This window comes from Ixodes scapularis, unplaced genomic scaffold, assembly GCF_016920785.2.
Source record: "Ixodes scapularis isolate PalLabHiFi unplaced genomic scaffold, ASM1692078v2 PGA_scaffold1__304_contigs__length_218370807, whole genome shotgun sequence".
NCBI classification, from domain to species: domain Eukaryota; kingdom Metazoa; phylum Arthropoda; class Arachnida; order Ixodida; family Ixodidae; genus Ixodes; species Ixodes scapularis.
In genome coordinates, this window is record NW_024609846.1 from 180,879,888 (window position 1) to 180,902,323 (window position 22,436).

The following is a 22,436-nucleotide window of genomic DNA, read 5'->3' on the forward strand; positions in this document are numbered from 1 at the left end:
GCCAGCTGGCCTTCCCTTCACACAAAAAACGTGCTACTGCGGCGGAGGCTGTAAAGAATTTTAACGTGCACATCTAAAACGTGCCCGTTGGTCTGAAACCCTGTTAGTTGATACTTCAAGCCTAACTAAGTAGAGCTCAGCATACACATAAGGTTGTCGTTGATGTCTTCCGCCGATATTACAACCGGCTGACAAACTTTGCGTAGTACCTGATACACGGGAAAGACATGTACTTACTCATTGCCGAGCCCGTATGCCACTAGACAAGACAATCAAGGTCAAATGCCGCATTGTTTTTATTGTGCATGATTAGTTTGCGAGGCTCTCGCAGTGATACATTGAGCACGCGATACATTGAGTGCTGAGCATTGTTATTATTCAACACGTTGATAAGAGAGCCAGTCAACGTTCAAGACCCTAAGACAATCCAATGACATGGCCTGCGCGTTTCCGCGAAAACACTTTGTTTGACTTTAACAATTCACTGGCTTCACGCGTAAAGTATGTCCACGTGTAATATACTCCTATATAAATAGCCGGAGTAAGTAAAATGAGCTTCCCAAGAAACTGCGAAACGTCTGAGATGCGCTGAACGGCAAAAGGAACACTTGCAAAGAACTGTGTGTAAAACATTCGTACGTAAATAAAGATCAGAAATACAGTGAGCATTTAAAGAAACTACGAGATTTCTGCCCCCCCCCCCCCCTTAACTGCAAGGGCAGGTCCTTCAAATAAATGTATCTAAAATACTCCTACCAAACATTGTCAGTAAAAAGGGCATCCCAAGCTCTCTCTACCCCCCAGTGTAAGTAAGTGCAAAGAGCACCTGCGAAAAACTACGTGTAGGGACATCTCCTTTCGCTGTAAGTCTTGTATGCACTTGCGAAAAAGTGTGCGTAGGATCACCTTCTGTCACTGGATGTCTTGTAAGCAGCTGTTGTGCGTCTGGAAAAATTCTAAGTGACCTGTTATTGCTTTTGGCTCGGGTTCAAAGAGGGAGCCCCGAAGCCCAGCACCTAGGACTGCTGCTCCAGATATTGGGCCAAAATAAACTAAAGCCGCGCATCTGTTCAGGTAATGCGACAGCTCTGAGCAGAACTAAGCATCACGAAGGAGAACCTCCATCTGATCAGGAAACGCGATAATGGACACCTCATTTAATGCTTGTTTAATAAAAAAAAGGAAGAGAAGAGAAAGTCACATTTTGGTTCGAGTGCCTGAATTTCGCTTACTTGGTGCGCCTTGACACAGTGGTGGCATCCTTTGGGAGGGCAAGTGCCGCCTTTTCCTGACCGCGACCACTATTCTGCCACTTGCCTCCTGACCGGCGCCGAGATCAAATGCATACTTGACGGAACGCGTGACGTTGCGTGCTCTTAAAATTAAGCCGCGTCATTCTAACAAGTGGTGATGGCCAAATACTGCGTAAAAAGCTCATAGACGACTGCAAAAAGTGGGAGTCAAAATGGAAGCTCCGAGACGACAGAGTTGTTCCCATTCTGGGAGGGCCACCCAAGCAACATTGATGCAGTCTATTCTTTTAATTTTTTGTTGTTATTGATTTTTATTGCCATGAATCAAAAGGCGACACACAAGAAATCTGGTAAATATGTAGCTGCGCTTAACTTGTCACTCTGCAGTATCCTTCACTTAAACTTTATCGCCTTCCTTGTTTTCTGTGGTTTTCTTCCCTTTTTACAATATTGAGTCAAAAGAGGTGAGCAAAGTGGTCGGGGAGTGACACTATGCAAGTGTGAACACAATACTTAAATTTAAAAGGTAGGTAAGACATCTGCTTGGAGTTCAAATACAGTGCACTTGCATGGGGTATAATTAGTGTTTACGAATGCTAATGTTGCACTGAAAAGCCCGAAATGCTTCAGCACACACTCACTTTCGCAGTGTTAAGCATATTGTTCGGCATAAAAGACGAGGACATCATGTACACACTGCAGTTTATCGTGATTTAATATTGCACAACAAAGAAGACTCGGGTGTCTTATAAATACACGCCTTTCTTCTTCGTAGAAGGTTGAGATACTGATGCATAAAGAAGGAAAGATGGTCAACCAATCCAGTCTCTACGATAAAACAAATTAGGAGAGAATGTTTGGAGCATGTCGGCCTTCGGCAAGATGTATAAATATTCCAAAAATATCCAAAACTAAAAAGGTTTTACATACATAAAGTTGCAGAGTAATGTTTTGTCGATTTGATCTTTTTAGGTAAGAATTCTGCAGTCGTGAAATATACAACCGTGTTCTCCCTGGACATTACTTATGGTTGTGGAGAATTGCATGAGCGCCGTTTAGGAGTAATCCTTAGAACAGTTTCTCAATATTTCTCAGTCTCGCTGGCAGATAAATCTTGCAAACAAACAAAATTAAAAGTGGGTGCCTCGGCATAGTTACTAGTTTGATTCGGCGTCTTTAATAACCTTGCCAGCACTCATGACGACTCCAATTGTAGATCAGCGATGGAGGGCGTTACTCCTGTGCGTGTGACAAATGTCCTTAATAATAATAATCTTTATTTCATCTTTTTCCACATACAATTTTACAGAGATTCATACCCCACATAAGCCTAAGCGGCTTGTGCGTAGGGCAGCGACAGAGCTCTAGTCACTTATAACAAAACCCTTTTTCACACTTGTTCAGTTCCTTGCAAACAAACAAACAAAAAAAATGAAAACAAGACATATATACACCTTTACTCCATAATTCTCTACAAAATAACACACACAATACTACACAATTTAGATTCCAACCCCTGGTAGACTTCTCTTCTGCTCATTGCAGCTCTTTTCTGTTAATAAACCATTGTTTTAACTCACGTTTTAACTCGCTTATTTTTGTAATTTCTATTATTCTTGGTGGTAGCTTATTGAACACTCTAGGTACATATGATGCTCTGACTGCTTTTCCATATTTCGTCTTAACCTTTGGTTCTTGGAATAAATTTTTAGGCCTTAGGTTTCTTATCGGGATATACTTTGTTTTATATTTATCGCTGAACTGATGTTGAATTATAATATTTAATTCCAGTAAGTCACTAAGTTTTTGAATATCCAAATGTTGATACGTGTAATGTAAAGGTCTATTTTCATCTACATACAAGTTTTTTACTACTTTATTTAAGATAGAATTTATTTTATCTTGTAAATACTTTGCACAGTGCCCGTATATAGTAATTCCATATACTAAGACTGATTTTCCTAAGCTATGATATATCATCTTTAATATTGGTTGAGGTAAACACGATCTTAGGTGGTATAATTGGGCTGCTACTGATCTAAGTCGTTTACCGATGTGTTCCACATGTTGGGTCCATTTGAGATGCTCGTCAATGTATAGTCCTAGGTATTTCACACTCGTAGTTAGTTTAAGGGCATACCATGTAAAATTATGAAGTATAATATATATTCCCATGTTATTAGCTATTTATGTGACAGCCCCTTCTATGCACTAGCCAACACGGCTTTACGAAAAGTTTTTCGTGCGAAACCCAGCTTGTTGAATTTGCTGTTAATTTACACGACAATATCCATGCTTATGAAACTACAGCTGCCATTTTCATTGATTTCGGTAAAGCCTTCGATACCGTACCCCACCGACGTTTGCTCTAAACGCTAAATCAGCATTCATCCCGTTCTCATACTATGGATTGCTAACTTTCTCTTTAACCATAAGCAGGTTACGTATATTGGAGAGTGAAAATCTCCCAAATTACCAGTGAAATCGGGAGTTCCACAGGGCAGCGTCCTGGGGCCACTTTCATTTCTAATATTCATGAACTACCTCCGACTCAACTTATCATCCCACGTAAGACTTTTCGCAGATGACTGTGTTGTTTATCGTACATCACTAACTCGAATAATCAAACACTATTACTACAGGATCTGAATATAATTTCACTTCGGTTCAACACGTGGCAAATAAACATAAATGCAAACGAAACTAAATACCTATAATTTGCCAGCCGACCCTCTCGATCACTAAGGAAGTATTCACTCAACCACGCAGACATAGAGGAAGTTGGTCCTTACAGGTATTTAGGAGTAACATTTGCAGAGGAGCTTACTTGGAATGATCACATCAATAACAACGTGTCCAGTGCGTGTAGAGTACGTGGATACATTAAAAGCAATTTTTTTCTCTCATCGAAGATTGTAAAACTAACCGCATATAAAACATTTGTCAGACAAAACTAGAGTACACTAACATCATTGGGAGTCCTAATCAACCATATCTTATCAACAAGTTCGAATCGGTACCAAATAAAGCGTCACGTTATATCACCCATGACTACTCGCATACCTCAAGTGTCACAGTTATTTAAAAAAAAAAAAAAAAAACTAGACAGAAGACTACTAACCGATAGAACCAAAATTGTTCGTCTTGTTTTCTTTCATGGCATTTAGTATTCATCATCAGAGTGTCGCAGCCTACCATTTCCAAAACCCATATTACGTTTCCACGAGGCTTGATCATTGCCTTAATATTCAGCCTTCCTTCTCTAAAACCAGCAAATTTCAAAACTCTCCACTTTTTCTTGCCATTCCGAGTGGAACGCATTGCCCAAGCACATTGTCCACAAAATTGAAAAAAAAAAAAAAAAAAATTCCGTGAAACTTGCGAATTATTTTTGTAAAGTTGTACAGTCTTATTTTTGAGGCTTTTGCGTTTGATTTTATTGTTGTGCATTTTATTGTAGATACTACCCCCCCCCCCCCCACCTCCCCTGTCATGTAACGTGCTCTATTGGTCAATACCGTGTGTTGTCTGTTGTGCGCTGTGAAGTATTAGCACGACTGCTCTCTTGAGCACCTTTGAGGTAATAAATCTAAACTAAACACTTACGTCCTATTAAAAAAAAGTGTTACCTCGATGAAGATTTTGGTAGCGTTTACAGTGCACTTAATTCCGATGCTCTCCTGGCAGTTTGACGCGTGATATGTCGCATTGTCTTTGTCAAGTTGTTTGGATTCGGCCGTCTGGCGATGCTCGTCTAACCAGTTCAATTGTTGTGCGCGACACGCACTAGTTAGCTCGCACTCGCGGACACACAACGCTGCTTCTTTCTTGCGCGCTTTCGGGTCCTCTCTCCTTCATCTCCGTTATATATTCCTTTCACCCTAACCCGACGCTGTCGCCGAACTAATCGACCACCTCCCTTATTGCCTGACCCCGCTCTTTGCGCTGAAGTATGGGCGAAAGCGTGATAACGTGGCCAAAAATGGACATATGACTGGTCCGACGGCTTCGTAGCTTCCACCGGACTGTTTGTTATCTTACAGGAGCCCTAAACCGTTTTCTGCGGTGGCCTATTTATGGTCATGGCTTAATCTATGCGCGCTAATTATCCTAAAAAAAACATTACATTCATGTTGTTTCATTACATTCATTCATTCAAACAATACATTCATGCCTTACATTCATGCTTCAAGTTCAAGCTGACCCATCACTAATATTGCCACGCGCGTCGGCGAGCAAGCGCGTGCATGGCCGAGTGGTTACCGCGCTTGACTTTCGCGCAGAAGGTGTAGGTTCGATTCCCAGTCATGCAGCGGGCTGTCCTTTTATTTATTATTTCGATTGGCCGTCTCGTAAGTTCGAGAACATTCTCGTCTGATCGAGTTCCGAATATTCTACGCACCGAAAGCTCTACGCCGAATGATCCAGAAACCCACGAGGGTAAGTACATAAGGGTCTGCGCAAGGCGAGCGGAGTCAGTCTCGCTCCAGCGATCGATCCTGCTGTTTCGCCGACATCGACGCCTGCGACGCTACCTTACTTTTATTTTGTTGTGGGCACAAGTTCGCCTCATTAAACGTTTAGTTTCTTTAGTTATTCTTCGCCTCATCATTTGTCATTCGTGACAATGTACACCAACTAGCTCAAATTAGGCCTTTAACCAAATTACACTCCTGCGTAGCCGATTACTTTATTAAAGTCAAAGGAGCGACATCAGGTGGTGCCATCGGACGAGGAAGGGCAAAGCCGTGCCCTTCCTCGTGCGGCCCTTTGGTATCTACGATAGTTCCGACGTAATTTATATTTTGATACCTATTTTAACAGAGAAATGGACCGCGCATAAATGTAATGTTTTTTTGTTAGGGGGGGGGGGGGGGGTAGGATGCTTAGAGACCATAGATTGAGTTAAGACCATAAGTAGACTATCGCGAAAAGTAACTTAGTGCCCCTTTGAGAGTGAACAAAGTATAGCGTCGCATCGACGTCCGATCAACTCCGGCAACAAAATCACAGATGCGGCCTCGATTGGTCGCTCGACCCGCCGCGGTTCATCGCCCAGCGAACAGCGGCAACGCTCCGACGGAACCTTTAGGTGAGCGCGAGACGCACTCGTATTCTTGAGCACGTACGTCGCGTCGTATGCCCGCAAACATTGGCGGCGTTGACGAACGGAAGAGTACCCCCCCTTGCAAGCGCGGACACGCGCTGAAGCGGGAAACACGCGTGGTCGCACACACAGCCACTCTGACGAAGACGGGTCGACGTTTTCGCCTTCTAGGTGCTTGTAGGCGCTTTTAGCGGTCGCGCCAGATTCGCGACGCCATATTTGACCTCCTGTTAACACGCTGAGACGCCCAGCCACTGAAATGGGAAGTGATTAGTTCATTCCAAGCCCACAAGGTCAGTGCCCAAGGTGCACAGCCACCGAAATATGGGCAATGACTATTTCATTCAAAGCCCACGCCCGAGACCAAGGTCAATGCGGTGTCTAGGAGGTCAATAACCTGTCGCGCGACGGCAGTGATGAGGCGAAGCAAACTGATTGAAACGAAACAAAACGTGAAGGTTTGTTATGGCTGCTGCGCCTAGAGCGACTCAAAAATCGTGCTTTATACAAAACACGACAGTGTTTACTGCAGACACAATCAAAAAGGTGCTCTGCGGACATGCCCCGAGCACGTTCCAAGGCATGTTTGCTTCGTACATGTTTTGAACATGTCTGCAAACAATTTTTGTGTGACCAATATGTGACGAGACCATCACATACAAGGGGGGAAACACGTCTCAAACAGTGTCTGCTCAGTGTGCTGTCTTTCGCACTAGCAGCGTGAACGCGACTTTAAGATTCCAAGTTGCTTCGGGAACCGCGTCAGGCAGCTCGCAGTTTGTTGACGTCGTAAATCAGGACCCGCTGGGAAGGTGTGGAGTAGAAGAATACTGCAGCCATGCTCGCGTCGCAGCCTCTTGTGTTCGTCGCACCGATTTCCGCGTGTGTATTTTCGCTGGATAAAATTATTTTGACCCCCAAAAGGTAACGATAGGAATAACCCTACGGACATCTAGGTTTTCGTGCCTATTCCCGAGATAAAAATACTGCTCAGAACGAACTCACGCACGGTGTAACGCGACGCGTTACACAATACCTATTGGCCCATACACTTCGCGATCGCGCGGCCCTCTGTAAACGGGCGATAGGAAAGAAAAAAAAAAACACCTGAATTTGTTTCAGCGTTGCGCTGAATCAAAGATACGTAAGAAAGGTCTGCATAGAAAGAAGCGTTCTTATTACCTCGGGAATCGAAATCCCTCAGCAGTATGGCCATCAAGCACACCTCTATTTTGATACTTCTTATGCCAAAAACGACAACTGAAATACAGCACAATACTGATGGCTATCTTTTGTCGTCAAAGGAAGGATACTTAACAATGTCAACGTTTTCTTGTTTTGTTTTTTTTGTGTTGACATTGTTCAGTGCTAGCATTGGCAACGTTGCTCAGGTTGCGACAACTCTACAATTAGGCCCAAAACTAAACGCCGAACGACCTTTCGACGCATTGACTGGACATGGGGCCCAGCCGAATGCTGCCGCAGCACTCCTGTTCAATATGTTTCTGCGCTGGATCTCAAAGTAATGACGTCAAAATGCTAGTGTGCGTGTTTTGGTTATTCTTGCTGGTTGTTGGTCATACACGTGACACGGTCGGTCACAAGCTCCTTTTTGCGTCCGCCAAAGCGCGTCGACAAATGATGCCAACGAGCCAAAACAAATTCTGTAAAATAAACGAAACAATTATTTATTACATCATGATACCATCAAATTTTAGAAAAAAGAACGTCCAGAGTGCCTTGCTTTTCGTCTACGTAGCAGAGTACGCGTCATTTTATAGCCACGAGATTTTCTTTTTATTTGGAGTTCGAAATATTTTGGCGACTTAGTTTTATTCATTTATATCAAACAATGTTCTCGTGCCAGTATAGAACAACGCAGAGAAGCGAGATGAAGCACAACAGTGGAACGACCCCCGATAACAGCCGACCTTTCTCGCCATTGGTGGCACTGTTCAACACTTCAGCTATACAGGACAAGACTGCGGCTGATAGCCTCACAAATTTGCAGTTCATTTTTTTTTATTTTTTTTTTTTTTGAACTGCTATTTTCTGAGTTTTTGGTGCGTCGGAGTTCTCTCCAAATGCCGACGTCTACTTGAGCCGCTAGCTTAGGCGGGAAGGGACGCGTGAACACGTCTAAATCAACTCAAGCAGAAATGGAAGACCGGATACCATCCATCCTAACTGACATGGCGACACCGGCAGCACCAATCCCGGATTGAATGCCTTCATGCCTCTCGGCTCATCGAGCTAGATATCAGTTTGTAAGGCTACAGTATAAATGTACATACCCGCTATAGATGAAATCAAGCGCGCTCCTTCCACGGAAGTGTGTCCCTGAAGTCATTCCGCAAGATGGGCACTCACTCACTCGTGAAAGCAGAAGTGTCGTGGAACAAGGCCCACATACATCGATGGCGAATCAGTCAATGTGTTTGCCCCGTCACTGCGAATATGTATTTTCTTTCTGGAGGAGAAATTAAATTGGATCGATACCCGGTGGAGTGTCGCCGGACATCTATAGCCAGAGCTCGCGTGTTTCTTCTCTCTCCCGCTTGGTTTTCTTTGCATAACGTCATGATGCGTTCTTTCCGTGTAGTATTTTCAGCGTGATTTACTTCTTTTATCACGCTGTGTGGGCGATGTATCTCTGTCGCCACTGAAAGTGAGCGCTCCTCTGTTCCCAACGTTACTAAGACACTCAGTTGGGAAACTGCCATAGAAACTGCTCTGAAAAAGTGTCCCCGATCTGTCCTCGAGCTCCGAGCTAATGGCGAACACAACGCCGCCATTTCTCCCGCAGCGGCCACTCGAGGAACTGCACGTGACGTCTATTTTGGCTTTAAACGGCCATTTTGGCGCCGAACCAGATACAGCGGAAGAGGTTACAGGGGTGCCACTCCCCAGCGGACGCGCCGCGTCTTACTACCGATGTTAAAATGCACCTAGGTCGCGCTACCTGAAAGCACCGGTGAGGCATGGTTATATAAAAACAATATTAATTGTGCCGCAAAACCTTGCAAACTAGAAATTTTAAAAACATCACGCGCCCTTCATTTTGTACTAAACTCCAATCAATTTCATGCAAAAAGAGTCTTTTCCGTTTGTTTTTACGCAAAAACATGCTTTCTAAAAGCTCAAGGTGACCACAGTACAGACAAACGACAAAGCGTGGCGCTGTTGTCGTATTTAGCTCGGTCTCGGTGGATGCCAGCGGCGCAGGTTTCGACGGCGAGTTTCCCAACTGAGTGTTTTAGAAACGTTGTCTGTTCCTGAGCGCCTCTTCTGTCCCTTTGCTTGGTTCCAGATTGCTGAGAATTGGCTCATGTTCGTTTATTATTTTTTGTAGCGTGGTCCCCAGTAATGAAAGACGTTCACTAACTAGACGCAGCGAGATTACAAATTCATAATCCCACTGCATCCAAGTAGACAAGCATCGCCCGTGGTGCCGCGGATCGCTTGGCCCGTTAACCTGTCGAGAACGGAAGTTTACGTTATTTTACCGTTCACGTAATTGTAGCGGGATTCTAGCGGGACTTAAAAACTTTCAATTCGACGTAAAAGACACGGGAGGATCCGTTTCCCTATGCTCTCCGACAGCTCGCCGCATATTTGCTTCACATAAAATACAGTTTTACCGCTTAATCACACTGGGAGCAAACAGATCCGCGTTCGCAAAGCGGTTGCGAACGCGGTTGTATAAAGATACACAATTTCACGCGCACTTGATGTCATCGAGTGCGCGTGCAATTGTACTGGATCTTTATACAACCGCGTTCGCAACCGCTTTCCGAACGCGGATCCGCTTCCATTGTGAATGAGCGGTTAAAGCGAACATGCCGACGGGAGATGTTCAACAATAACAATACTTTATTTCAACTCAGGAGAGCTGGGGTGTTCTGGAAAGGCCAAAGGCCCGTACCGAGGGGCCCAGCACACCGACCTTGGTGTAGCTCGCCGCCTACTCGCTGCAAGGTGTTCAGGCTTAAAAGCCAACGTGCCGCCGGGTGAAGTTCATGTACGCTGCATATTCATCGCTCCGTGGCGTCCAGGCTTAAAAGGGAACGTGCCACCGTACAATGTTTATCGATACTTCGCCGCCTGTTCGCTCCAGGGTGTTCAGGCTTAAAGCGAACTTGCCACTTGGCGAAACCCATCCGTAGTTCAGCGCATGTTCACATGATGTTCAGGCTTAAAAGCGAACGTGTCATCAGGTGAAGTTATTCGGTTTGTCACCGCATATTCGCTCAATACACGTGCCACCGGGCGAAATTTTTCGGTTGTTCATTACAAATTCACTCCATGCAGTCTAGTCTTAAAGCGAACGTGCCTCTGGGTGAAGTTTTTTTTTTTTTTTTCGCCGCATATTCGCTCCATGGAGTCTAATGGGCTTGTGTAAACAGGCAGTTTGTATGCTGGACTCTGCTATGACCTCAAACACGAAGCTAAATAAGCTCCTACAGGTTTGCGCTCAAATGCCTACTTTCAGTTTTCACGCCCACGGGCCAAGTTCCAGGACGTCGGCAATCTACTTCGGCAATCAATCAGCCGTTAAGACCCCTGTCTGAACCGCACCGGGACTACGACGTTGGGCTGAAACGCCACAGCAGCACTGTACCAGCTATACGGACGTCGCGGTCGACTACGCGAGTCAATTAACGTCCGCGGGCCCGCCCACGAAGGATTAGGGGATGTCACGCCATCCTCAGGGTTTCCCAGTAGTGCCGTCAGGCAAGCGCACGACCATTTGTCCGTGTCCTCCGTCGGGTCCATTCTGAACGGCAGGCTGCGGTAGTGGTCGAGGAAAACGTTCTGTGCGTCCCCTGCGCCCTGCACGGAATCAAAGGGCATGCTTTTTATCTCATGGAAAAGTCATTGTTCGGTCTGCTTCCCCAATGTCGCGTCAAGAGAAGCCTAATAATCTAAACCCTGGGGGTTTATATTACGATATGTTTTCTAACCTTCTCGCTTGCATAGCTTTGCTCCTCAAAAAGAAGCCCTTGCTAACTTCTTTTTCGGCAATAATTAGGGATACGCGGTCGATCCGCAACACTGAACATTTTGAAGACGTTCGATCTTGGGAAAGTGCATTTAGTACCTTATGGTTATTCAGTTGTCGGCAAAAACTGAGGGTGCATCTCAATTGGCGGGTTGCTTGGTACAACTACGTGGAGGCGTGAAGGAGGCTGACGTTCCGTGTAGTTGAGAACGGCTTGTTCCATTGCCAAAGTTATGTTTAGCCCTATATATAGTACTTTCTGTTTATCTTGTACGGCGTCCGAAAGAATAAATCGGTGTTCGTTTAACGCTGATGAAATTCGAGTCAAAGTATGCATATCCTTAATTGGTGCAGTTGTATGCCCTAAAATTGGAGAAGACACGGGAGCCGGGGTGGGTGAAATCTTGCTAAATGTGCAATAGAGCTGAGCGTGACAAATATATTCTCATTTAGACGGTTAAACTATGTGCTTCCTTCTTTTTTTAAGAAGGGATAATGTAGGCGAGTTCTGCATTTAATTACGGAGTAATGTTAACGATATCACACATCTGTTCGATACTGATATCATAAAGCATTGTTCTACCTGATTACCCACCTTGGTATCAACTATCAAGGCATTGATCGAGCCCCCTGGAGTGGGTATTATATACCTGTATGTGCAAACTTAGGGCCTACGATAAATGTTTATGTTCTAGAGGGAGATGCTAAAGTGTATATAGGATGTATCTGTATGAGCGCAGTTCTTTTTCTATCAATCTCGTTATTACCTTTAAAGCGACAGCTTCAAATGGGAGCCCTCTATGGACCTTGCTTGCTCGTGTGTGTCTGACTGCCTGATGTCACAATGTCAAGTGAGGTAATGGTGGCACGTGACATCGTCAATTTTTTTTTCGCTAAATTTAAGGGGAAGATAAAATCCAACACATTCCAATAAAAAGTGCTGCTTGTTAAAACCCCAATCAAGTGCTATTGCGCCTTCACCGCTTTTGACGCAATGTCTAAGCCACGAGGTTTTTTTTTTGTTTTTTTTTTACTTTTTACATTATTACAGAATAGCCGGCTATATTTTTAAGTAATTAACATCTTCATGCATTTTTTTTCGTATATTAGAAGCGAATAGACAGTTACGAATCACCGACTGAACTCTTGAACTTACATTTTTTTTCTTTTTTTTTAGGGTTTGTTATTTATGTTTGCGCCTCACATTTGTTTTAAGCGAAACCGAGAGTTGATTCACAATTGCTTGACTCATCAATCAATCAAGACTAAGTAATTCCTCTGCTCACCGCCACTAATAATTTAAAACTTCACCAAGTATTATTTATTCATTTTATTACCGACCGAGGCGGTCCAAACTACTGCAATGTGAGAAAAAAAAATAAGCCCCGTATCGCTGTCATTAGCGGCATGTGGGCCATTCGAAAGTTGTTCAGTTCATGTAACGCCTGCTTTTCTAGATAGCGACAGACTTGCTCGTACTTTCTTTTGAAAAGGGCGATGCACTGATAGTTAATTTCTTTCGCGCATTTACGAGGCCAAAATTATGTTTTGTAAAGTATCCTTAATTTATATTTCGAGTTTTCCCAATATTGTATATATTTAGAATGCTTATACTTCGAGTATGTACACAGCTCAGCAGCCGGAGTAGATCGGCAGCAGCCACAGAATGTATATGCACCAACGCGCGTCTCTGACGTCACGCCACTGCGGTGGTGCTGCCGCCGGTGCAGGGCACGTGCACGCAATACACTTCACGTGAATCCGATTTCTACGCACACGCAGTGCCCGCTCTTCGTGCGGGCAAATCTGGGCAAACTAATGCTTGCTTAAAAAGAGCATGTTCGTCTACACGCAGCCAGAGTACTACAGTAAACAGATTGCACTACAATCAATTGCCATTACAAACGAAAAGTCTATTACAGTACCCTCCAAATATACAAAACTAGCATCGCATTAATATGCTGTTTTCTGCCAGGGAAGGATCGTGCAGTGTGCGCAGCACCAGTGTAACGCAAAAATTGTGCGCTTAAGATGTACGGGGGTGGGGTGGGTGGGTTTGGGGGAGGAATCAGCCTGAAGGAGGCGTTTGCTTTAACGCTTATTTGAAGACGTTTTGTTTTTTTCGTCCTCCGTGCAATATATTGTAAAATAATGAGGACTTTTATGACCAAATCGAGTCACAATTGTCTGAACGCGCGCTCTTGTTTATTTGTGGATTCCTATGGGGGCGTGCACGCAGTAATTCTGTTGTGCCCACACTGCGGATGAACTCCACGCATTCACATTAACAGTATCTAACACAGACGAGCCTAGGTGCTCTCAGTTTTAGAACCCGATCCCACCGCACGAGCTAATAAATAGAGCGTTCAACGGCTTGGGCTACAGTGCTCAGACAAATTTCCTGCCAAAATATGTGGAATGTGGTTTAGATCTAACCGCTGACGTTCGTATATAGGACATGCTTTTGTTTCTAGCTACACGAAGTAAATATTACCCAGAACACTAACGAAAATTGAACAGCCTTAAAGGAACCATAAAAAATATTTTGCAAGAATCTTTTTTGTTTAGTAATTACATTTTTTGACACTGCAGTAAAACCAACTCATAATTCTGTTTCGCACACTTACATAAACGATGATAATCATCCTACTGAGTTGAAGAGCTGCTTACAGAAAATTAGCATTTGGTGCGAGAACTTGCAAATGAAAAAAGAGTTCGCATGACAAAACAGTTAGAAAACGCGCCGAAAGTGCGTAATTACTATTTAAAGTAAACATCTTTACCGATAAAGGAGCATGAATTCAAGTAATTAGGGGTGGCAACAAAATCTACAATGGGACGTACAGACATGGGGCTATCAAGAAACCTACAAATAAACTTTGGCCGCTAAGACTGTTGTTAAAACTGGCAACACCTGAAGCTCGCGCTATAGGGACTCTAAGAAATTTTCGCAATTCCAGAATTGATGTTGCAACTTTTGTATTTATATAGGCCGTTGTAGTGTTTGCATCTCATCTCATTTGTGATTAGCTTGGTAATATAAATAAAATGTTGAGATTCGGTACACCGTGACTGTACCTCTGCGATGCCCGAAACTGCGGATAAAAAACAAACAAAAAAACCCGAGGTTTAGTTGCCGGTGTCTCTCCAACTTTGGAGAAATTGAAAGTAGATGGCTTGGTTTCTTTCGACGCAGAATCAAGCGCGGAACTTAGGCTACCCCATTATCAAAGGAGAGGTCTCAGAGCTCCGCGTCGGTATAAAATGTCGGCGCCCCTTTTAACCAGGCTCGTGTTACAGTAAACGCTTGATTGCGTAGATTTTTTTCTCTTACTTTGTGTTTACTGTGTGCCACTGAACCTCGCCCCCAAGGTATGCCATGGGCACCTTATCAGACGACATACTTTCACTTCTGGTACCTTCGGTCCTTTAACAAAACTTGTTTTTCGTCTCGAAGAAATAAAAAAAAACATATGGAGATTTGACCGGTACATTACATAGGTTAACAGAATCTAGGAGCCAATCTCTTAGCACTTCCGTTGTAACATCAAGAATAAGTTCCCCTCCCGATTTACATTGGAACACGTATATAGGTTAAAAAAAACAAGAAAGACACTAAAAAAACTAGGTTTTCTTAAACGTCCCTTCAACCTTGCTCATGCAGAAACGAGAGTTCATGCGTACCTCCTTAATCAGGACAACGTTGGAGTATGCTTCGGTTATATGACATCCATATTAAGATAATCTAGCTCATTATCTTGAGTTAGTACAGAGTAAGACAACAATATTCATCCTGAGGTCCTACTCTCGCCATCAGAGCGAGTCTGTACTTAAGCAGTCTCTGAACCTCTTAAATCTATACATTTGAAGAAAGATGTTTCGCTTATCATTCTTTCACTCTCTTGACTACGGTGATTCATCATTCGCATTTTCTCATATTCGGCCAGCGCATCGCATTTCTGCCTTTACCGAACATGCACTGAAGGTTTCGCCAGTATTCGCACGTACCGCGAGATATCAACAATATTCATCCTGAGGTCCTACTCTCGCCATCAGAGCGAGTCTGTACTTAAGCAGTCTCTGAACCTCTTAAATCTATACATTTGAAGAAAGATGTTTCGCTTATCATTCTTTCACTCTCTTGACTACGGTGATTCATCATTCGCATTTTCTCATATTCGGCCAGCGCATCGCATTTCTGCCTTTACCGAACATGCACTGAAGGTTTCGCCAGTATTCGCACGTACCGCGAGATATCAACTGCCCCTTATTATTGTCAATAAATGATTGGAATTCGCTACGTGCATGCACAGTCACTTTAACAGGATCTTCTGCCTTCCAGACTGCAGTCCTTTCGCTCCTCGAAGCTGAAATTGAAATCTAGACCTCCCCCCTTTTTCTGTTTTCTTCTTAGTTTTGACATTTAGTTTCTGAATCTGTATATTAATTTAAGCTTATTGTCTTTGTGGTTTGCAGTTTATGAGTGCTTTTTATATCATTGAATGCATAGAAGGATCCTTATTTTAGCCGACGTTTCTTGTTTTTGAATATGCTCTAGGATGGTTCATAGTGTGTTGTTGACAGTATTTGTGTGGTATTGTTTTTTTCTGTTGGATTTCTTGCTTGACTCATTTTACAGCAATGTAATGTCCCTTGGACCATTAACAATGTAATACCCATTGGGCCTTTAGGGTTTCTGAAATAAATAAATAAAAGAAGTAACGCTTAATTGTTGAGTTTTTTATAGTTTTGTTATTCTTTGTTTTTTTAAGAACATAGGACTAATACCCTGAAGGCGTTTTCTTTAGGAACACCGAAATGTTATGACACGTGTTTAAACCAGGCGTCTCTTCTTTTTTTGCTCGCAGATGTGCCCGAGGTGGAAGTGGTCAACGTCAGCGCGCGGGTGTACGAGCGCGAGCGCGTGACGCTCACATGCCGGGGCCGCGGGAAGCCTGCCCCTCGCGTCCACTGGGACACGGCACGGGTGCAGGCGGCACCCTACGAGCTCAAAACTACCTCCTCGGTCGAAGAACAGCACGACGCGGAGGGAAAGCTCATCGGCACCATCCAGGTGAGAAATGGGGCCCTATTACGTCGGCTCAAATAGCTGGGCTTGTTCCTGAGTTGTGGGCGACAGGCCTATGTTTACTGCTGGTGAATCGACACTGCCCCATTCCCCCCGAACGCCTATACGGGTAGAAACTGGGGGAGAGGAAGAAATGAGAGCGCGCGGTAACGTCAAAACACCGAGCGCTAGTTAGAGATTGATTACTGGGTAGGCTGTACACTCTAATAAAATCTGATCGTAAAAGAACTCTTAGGGATTCATCGGCTTGTCCATATCTTGCACGCTAAAAAGTTATTTTAAGCACCCCCTAGGGGGGTCCTTCGTGAAAATTCTATAAGGGGCTCTTTGAAGCTCCTCTTTTGATGCGAAAGTGTTCTTCATCGCCCAGTAGTCTTTCGAGTGCCCAAAAAATTCCCCGTGTGCTCTTGACTCCTCCCCTCCGTTAGTCACTGACCTCTCCTAGTGTCGAACATTTTGCATCCAGGTTCCTGAAACAACTTCTGTTCGGTTGTACGCAATGTAAAATAAAACTTTAAACTGCCTCCAACCGCTTCGCTCGCTAGATATGTAAAATGATACTATAGAGGGGCAAGGTAAGAAGATGGTTATGAAAGTTCATCAAATTCAATTATCCCCCTTGGTAATCCCTAAAATATAACTTTTTTTTTAACATCCTTCCAAAAGGTCCATAATCTAGCATGATTTAAAAGTCGTAGTTAGATTACCGTATGTAATGAACGTTTAATTGATCGTTTTAGGAGCTTACTTACTCCCGTAGTACTCCTGAATTTCTCTTTGGTACCAATTTTGGAGGAACTGTACTCCAAGAAGAAAATTATATTTATAAGGTGATTATATTTACGAATGGGTACTTAATCTATTAACCTACCGGTTCATCAATTAATCCTTTAATCGTGATTAATTTTGAATCGGTTAAAGTTTTACTAACAAAAACATTTATAAAATGGACCGTTTGCACTGCGCAGACGCGAACGAATACACCTGTATGAAGGCAAATTTTGGGTGAACTTTTGACCTAAAGTAAACTGTAGGGGCGAGATTTGTAAACCCAAACAAGGTGGAGACGTTTATAGTGTCCCGGTCACATGAACGCCGTGCCAGTGTCCGTTCAGCGCAGCAGAGACTGTTGCGAACCATCGAGGGAGTTGGCTATATTGCCGGAAAATATCGACGAATCTCTGCTTCTGCGGATGAAGTAATACTTTTGAGTGTGAGTGTCTCTTGACTGTTTCAACAACGCGTCAAGTTTGATTGAAAATCGAAAATTGTACATTGCGCGGTTTATCACTAGTCAGCAAGGGCAAAAAAAAAAAAAAAAAAACAGAAGTTAATTTTGCCTTTTTGAAAAATTATACGTGGGAATAAACAAAACCTACTAGTCAATTAATTAATCGACTAAAGGGTGTCAATTCATTGGATTAAAATTATCATTCGACGCCCATATATTCACTGACAGCTTAAGAAGTGTAGGGAAGAAAGTTTTCGCCCTGAGCTTTTTACGCTGGAAGTGACTATTCAGTAGTGCATATTCTTCTTCGGTGAAGTCCGTAACTATGGTAGTGGAAGCTTTCTCGTCCAAGAGTATAACCTAAAAGAGAACCATGAACTGCCTTTTGGGAAAGCGATATGGAAGGGCATCTTATCGGGGGGGGCATTTTCCGTTAGTAGAGCACCCCCCCCCCCTCCCCCCGTTCACGCCATCATGAATTGGCACCCCTTTGGCTAAGAAACCTTTTATGACCGGCAGCGCATCCTTTCGCGATTCTCCAAGCATGGCATGTGCTCGCGACCCAAGAGCGCGGGCTGATTCACCGATTGCAGTGCTAAAGGTACCTTTATGCTGGCCGTGTGAATGGGAGATATTAGGTGCATAGAGTCGGTGACAGCTTAAGGCCGCGCAGTCGTACTGCTCGTACATCGTACGGAATGCACAGAGTTCTCCGCAGACACGACGAGAGAATTTATCCGCGGACACGACTCAAGCGTCTTCCAAGTACGTTGCCTCATATATACCATGTATGCTTCCAACGTGCCTGCAGACTTTTTTTTGCACGACGCACACCCACACACACAAGGAAGAAACGCACCTCAAACCATAGACCGTCTTCTGTATTATATATTAGCAGTGTGTTCGCAGCTTCAAGGACGCAAGGCGTGGTGAGGGCCTTGCGTCCCTAAGGCTTTAAGGCCGAAGGGCCTTAAGGGGTCCTTAGAATAAGCATCTTTTTACTTTTTTTGTGAGGGAAGTGAATATTAGGTGTACAGAAGTGAGAGTGAGAGAGAGAGAGAAACTGATCAATTCGAGTGACCTGGTATAAAATCAATCAATTCTGTAAGTTGCTCGAACGAGTGGGCGCTCCGGCACAGGTGACCACGACCGAGCTGGTGCTGCACCGCGTCGACGGCACCGCCAACGGCCCCCTGCGCTGCTACGCCGACAACCTGGTGGGACGATCCAAGGCGGACGTCAACCTCACCATCTTCAGTGAGTTATTTCAGGAAGCACTCACTCCCTTTCAACCGAGTGTCCCGTCTTTCTTGCGTATATCGTTTTTTGTTTTGTTTTTTGTATTCGCTCGTTCTCGGAGGAAGTCGTACTTTTTTTATTATTATTGAACTAAAAAACGATTCCCCCTGACTTCGAATTTATCGTTTCCGCGTTTCGACTTGTTCAAAAATTTTCATTCTAAGTGTTGTTGTTTGTTTTTATAAACTAAAGTTGCCTTATTTATAACTATAAAAGTGTATGCCATGGTTGCAACGCAGACGTGGCTACGTCACAAATTACAAATTTAAAGTTATTTTCTTCTGTTGGGTGAGGCTAAAAGCTATGCTGGGCTGTTTAATTTTAATCCGAAGAAACTTTTTTTAACAAGTGTGTGACTCACAGTAACTGAAGAGCGTGTTGGTAACATTGACTGGCAACAGAAATTTTGTTTTATTATTTCTGTTGCCATTAAGTGGGTGACTGTTTCTAGATATCTGTCTTCGCTCTGTATTTATCGGGGTCGGCGGAAATTAGATACGGTAAGAACCGACATAATAAGGTGGCTAATAACCACTCTTGTTTTGATTACTCTTTGTCTAATTAATAGCTTAACAACCATCTTACAGCTTCAGATTCATAGGAAGTCCTTGCTAGAGGCTAAATCGATTTTAACAATTAGCGTTCTTGTTGTTGTTAAGCATTAACCTTTTTGTTGTTGTTGTTGTTGTTGTTGTTGTTGTTGTTGCGGTTTGCGTTTTTGTCAAGTAGCTTTATAGCTGGGCTCCGAAAGGAACGCCGAAACTCCCGTCCATGATGACATGAATGACTGACGTTCTCGTTTTGGGCGCTTCGTCATTAGGGAGTTCTAGGTGTTCGTTCCGACAACTCCGATGTATCCTTGTCGAGTGTCGTTACGGAAGCGTCGAAACAATCTAGTAAAACTCCCTCCTAAGAAAGAGTTTCCTTAGATCGTCCCGATAGCTCCGATACCCCCGATAACGATACAATTCATGCGCAAAGGCGGCGACGGAGTATCGGGTATTCCCATCGGAGTCGTCGGAACGATCCATTAAAACTCTATTATCTCGGCAGCGTGACGTCGGTGCGTCCACCAAGTATACACGCTTCCGATATAATGACGAGGGTCGCAAAACGACTATGTCACACTTGTGTGTTTGCATCGTTGTAGAACGAAGTTCCGGCGCTCTTTCTGCGGTCCAATGGGCATTTCTCACACGAAGACGAAACCAGGAGACGAAATTTCGAACGACGATTACGCTTCCGAAATTGCAATACCTCTCTCGCCGTTTCCGCCACTCGTCTGTTTCCATTTCGCTCGAAATAATCGCCACATCGCTGCACTGTGACGTCGCATGACGCAACGCATTCTCCACGAAAAAAAAATTAATTCATTTTAATTGCTTTAGGAAGTTTTCAGAAACCGTTTCGGGGGGGGGGGGGGGGGGGGGGGGCAGGTGCGATACTATATTTGGACGAGATACGCGGTATCATTGCTGTCGGTTCGTTCTCATTTGCGCCGCGTCGATCACGAAATTGCCATTCAGCTCGCAGAGGAAGCGTCCAGAGGCTGGAAATTTTAGTGAAATGAATCCTGTCTATGTAGTGTAGAAGTGGCGCTCAATATTAGTGCCGAGGAAGATTGTAGCAAAAGAAAAAAAAAACTAAAGAAAACGTCTCTTAAAGAAATTGATGAAAGTCACAATTGGGGCCGACAGGGCAGCGCGCACAGGTGGTCGAGGGATCTGGACTCTGAACGCGACCGCCTTCCGTTTCTTTCGTTCTTCCTTTCTTTTTTTTCCTTTTTTTCAATCCTTTAAACTATATATATATATATATAACGGGCATGGTGGCGGGAGGCCGAAGGCGTGGGTATAATTGAGAAGAAAAAAAACCTTGGTGAAAACAGCAACAACGGACGATTGATTCCGTTGTTGCTGTTTTCACCAAGGGTTTTTTCTTCTCAGTTATATATATATATAGATAGACAGATAGATATATATAGATATATATATATCAAAGTCACCAGGCTCGATCTAAAATGGACCGTAAAAATCGACGCCTGCACGTAGTAATCTAAACTTTTCGTCAAAAGTGTATTTCACTGGTCGTTTTTTTTTTTCTTGTAAAATTTCAAAACGTAGTTCTTCTTCTGTAAAAAATGGGGCCAAGAAACTTGCCAGGGTCTACAGCGGGCGACGACCCAGACGACCAAGTCCAGTAGCGGGGCGTGTTTGAAGTTTATATTGATAGATGGGCGTCGGGAGCAGCGTCCGAAAGTGCAGCCGACCAGCGAAAGAAAGCAGACGACACGCACACGAAATCCGTTGGCAGCAAAAGCGCCGTCGTTACGCAGACGCGTTTTTTTACTAGTTTTGCTTTTATTGTCCGCATTTATTTTTTTTAACCGAAGGTGCATTTCAAAAGGATTATGTTCACTTCAATAAACCACGGTTGTTGCGAGCCGTCGCGATAAGGAGATAGCGCCATCTATCAATACGAATGCCAAACACACCCCGCTACTAGACCCCCGTCGTCTGCGTCGCTGCCCGCCGTAGACCCTGGCAAGTTTCTTGGCCTTATTTTTTACAGAAAGAGAGCTACGCTTCGTAAATTCACAAGAAAAAAACGATCTTTGAATTATACCTTTGCCGAAAAGTTTTGTGCTACGTGCAGGTGTCGATTTTTACGGTCCATTTTAGATCGAGCCTGGTGACTTGGACCACCCTATATATGGGAAGTTGAAGGGGTCTTTGAATTCCTAGAGAACTGTGAACGCCTCAATGTAGGCACATTAAAGATTGTATGACTTGCGTTTTTTTGCGGTCTTATTAGTAGGAGCGTCGTAATCGCCAAAAGACCCCTTTCAAAAATCACGTGCCCATTACTAGCAGGTTAAAACTACTGTACAATGTCGAAACAACGAACATCCTGGAACGTGCAAGTAAGATAGCGAACGTCGAAGCACTGGCAACGCTGGGACCCGATGAGCCAATCAAACTGCGTCGAAAGGGCCACGGCACTGATCTCATCACCTTTTTCTGTGTGTGTTTTTGCCTTCGAATTTAACCAAACGCATAAAATCTGCACAATAATACTTTAAAAAAACAATCGAGCTGGTGATGATTCATGGTAGCGAAAACTCGAGGCTCAGGAATATAGGAGGGGACGAAATCTGCCGTGACCTTGAGGTTTTAGTCCGCCATTGTGCAGGAGAGAGGCGCAGGATAGAGCGAAAGCCGGGAAGAAAACTTGACAAAGTGGAGTAAACGGCAATCAACCTAAAGTGAATTTAGATTCCCCTGTCTCGCCAACTAGCTGACTCGGAGAGGCCGAAAATGACGTCACGACGCTTTCGACAGATACCAGGCGGCAGAAAGGCTCGCCGCATGCCCTGCGGCAATCGCTGCACGTATTTTTCAAAGTAAACGCGCTTTAAATGTACTTCAGCCCAAGTTAAGTGCGATAACTGAAAT

The 22,436-nt window shown here is 43.9% G+C and overlaps 1 protein-coding gene across 6 annotated transcripts in view; it reads left to right on the top strand.

Moving 5' to 3' along the window:
• LOC8038489 (NT-3 growth factor receptor) overlaps positions 1-22,436 on the top strand; it is a 279,306-nt gene that overhangs the window by 227,688 nt on the left and 29,182 nt on the right. For all 6 annotated transcript variants that reach the window (XM_029992180.3, XM_040220113.2, XM_040504500.1 and 3 more), the window contains exons 6-7: positions 16,231-16,436; positions 18,822-18,939. In XM_029992180.3, coding sequence (XP_029848040.1) covers positions 16,231-16,436; positions 18,822-18,939 — 324 coding nt within the window. The remainder of the gene's footprint in view (positions 1-16,230; positions 16,437-18,821; positions 18,940-22,436) is intronic.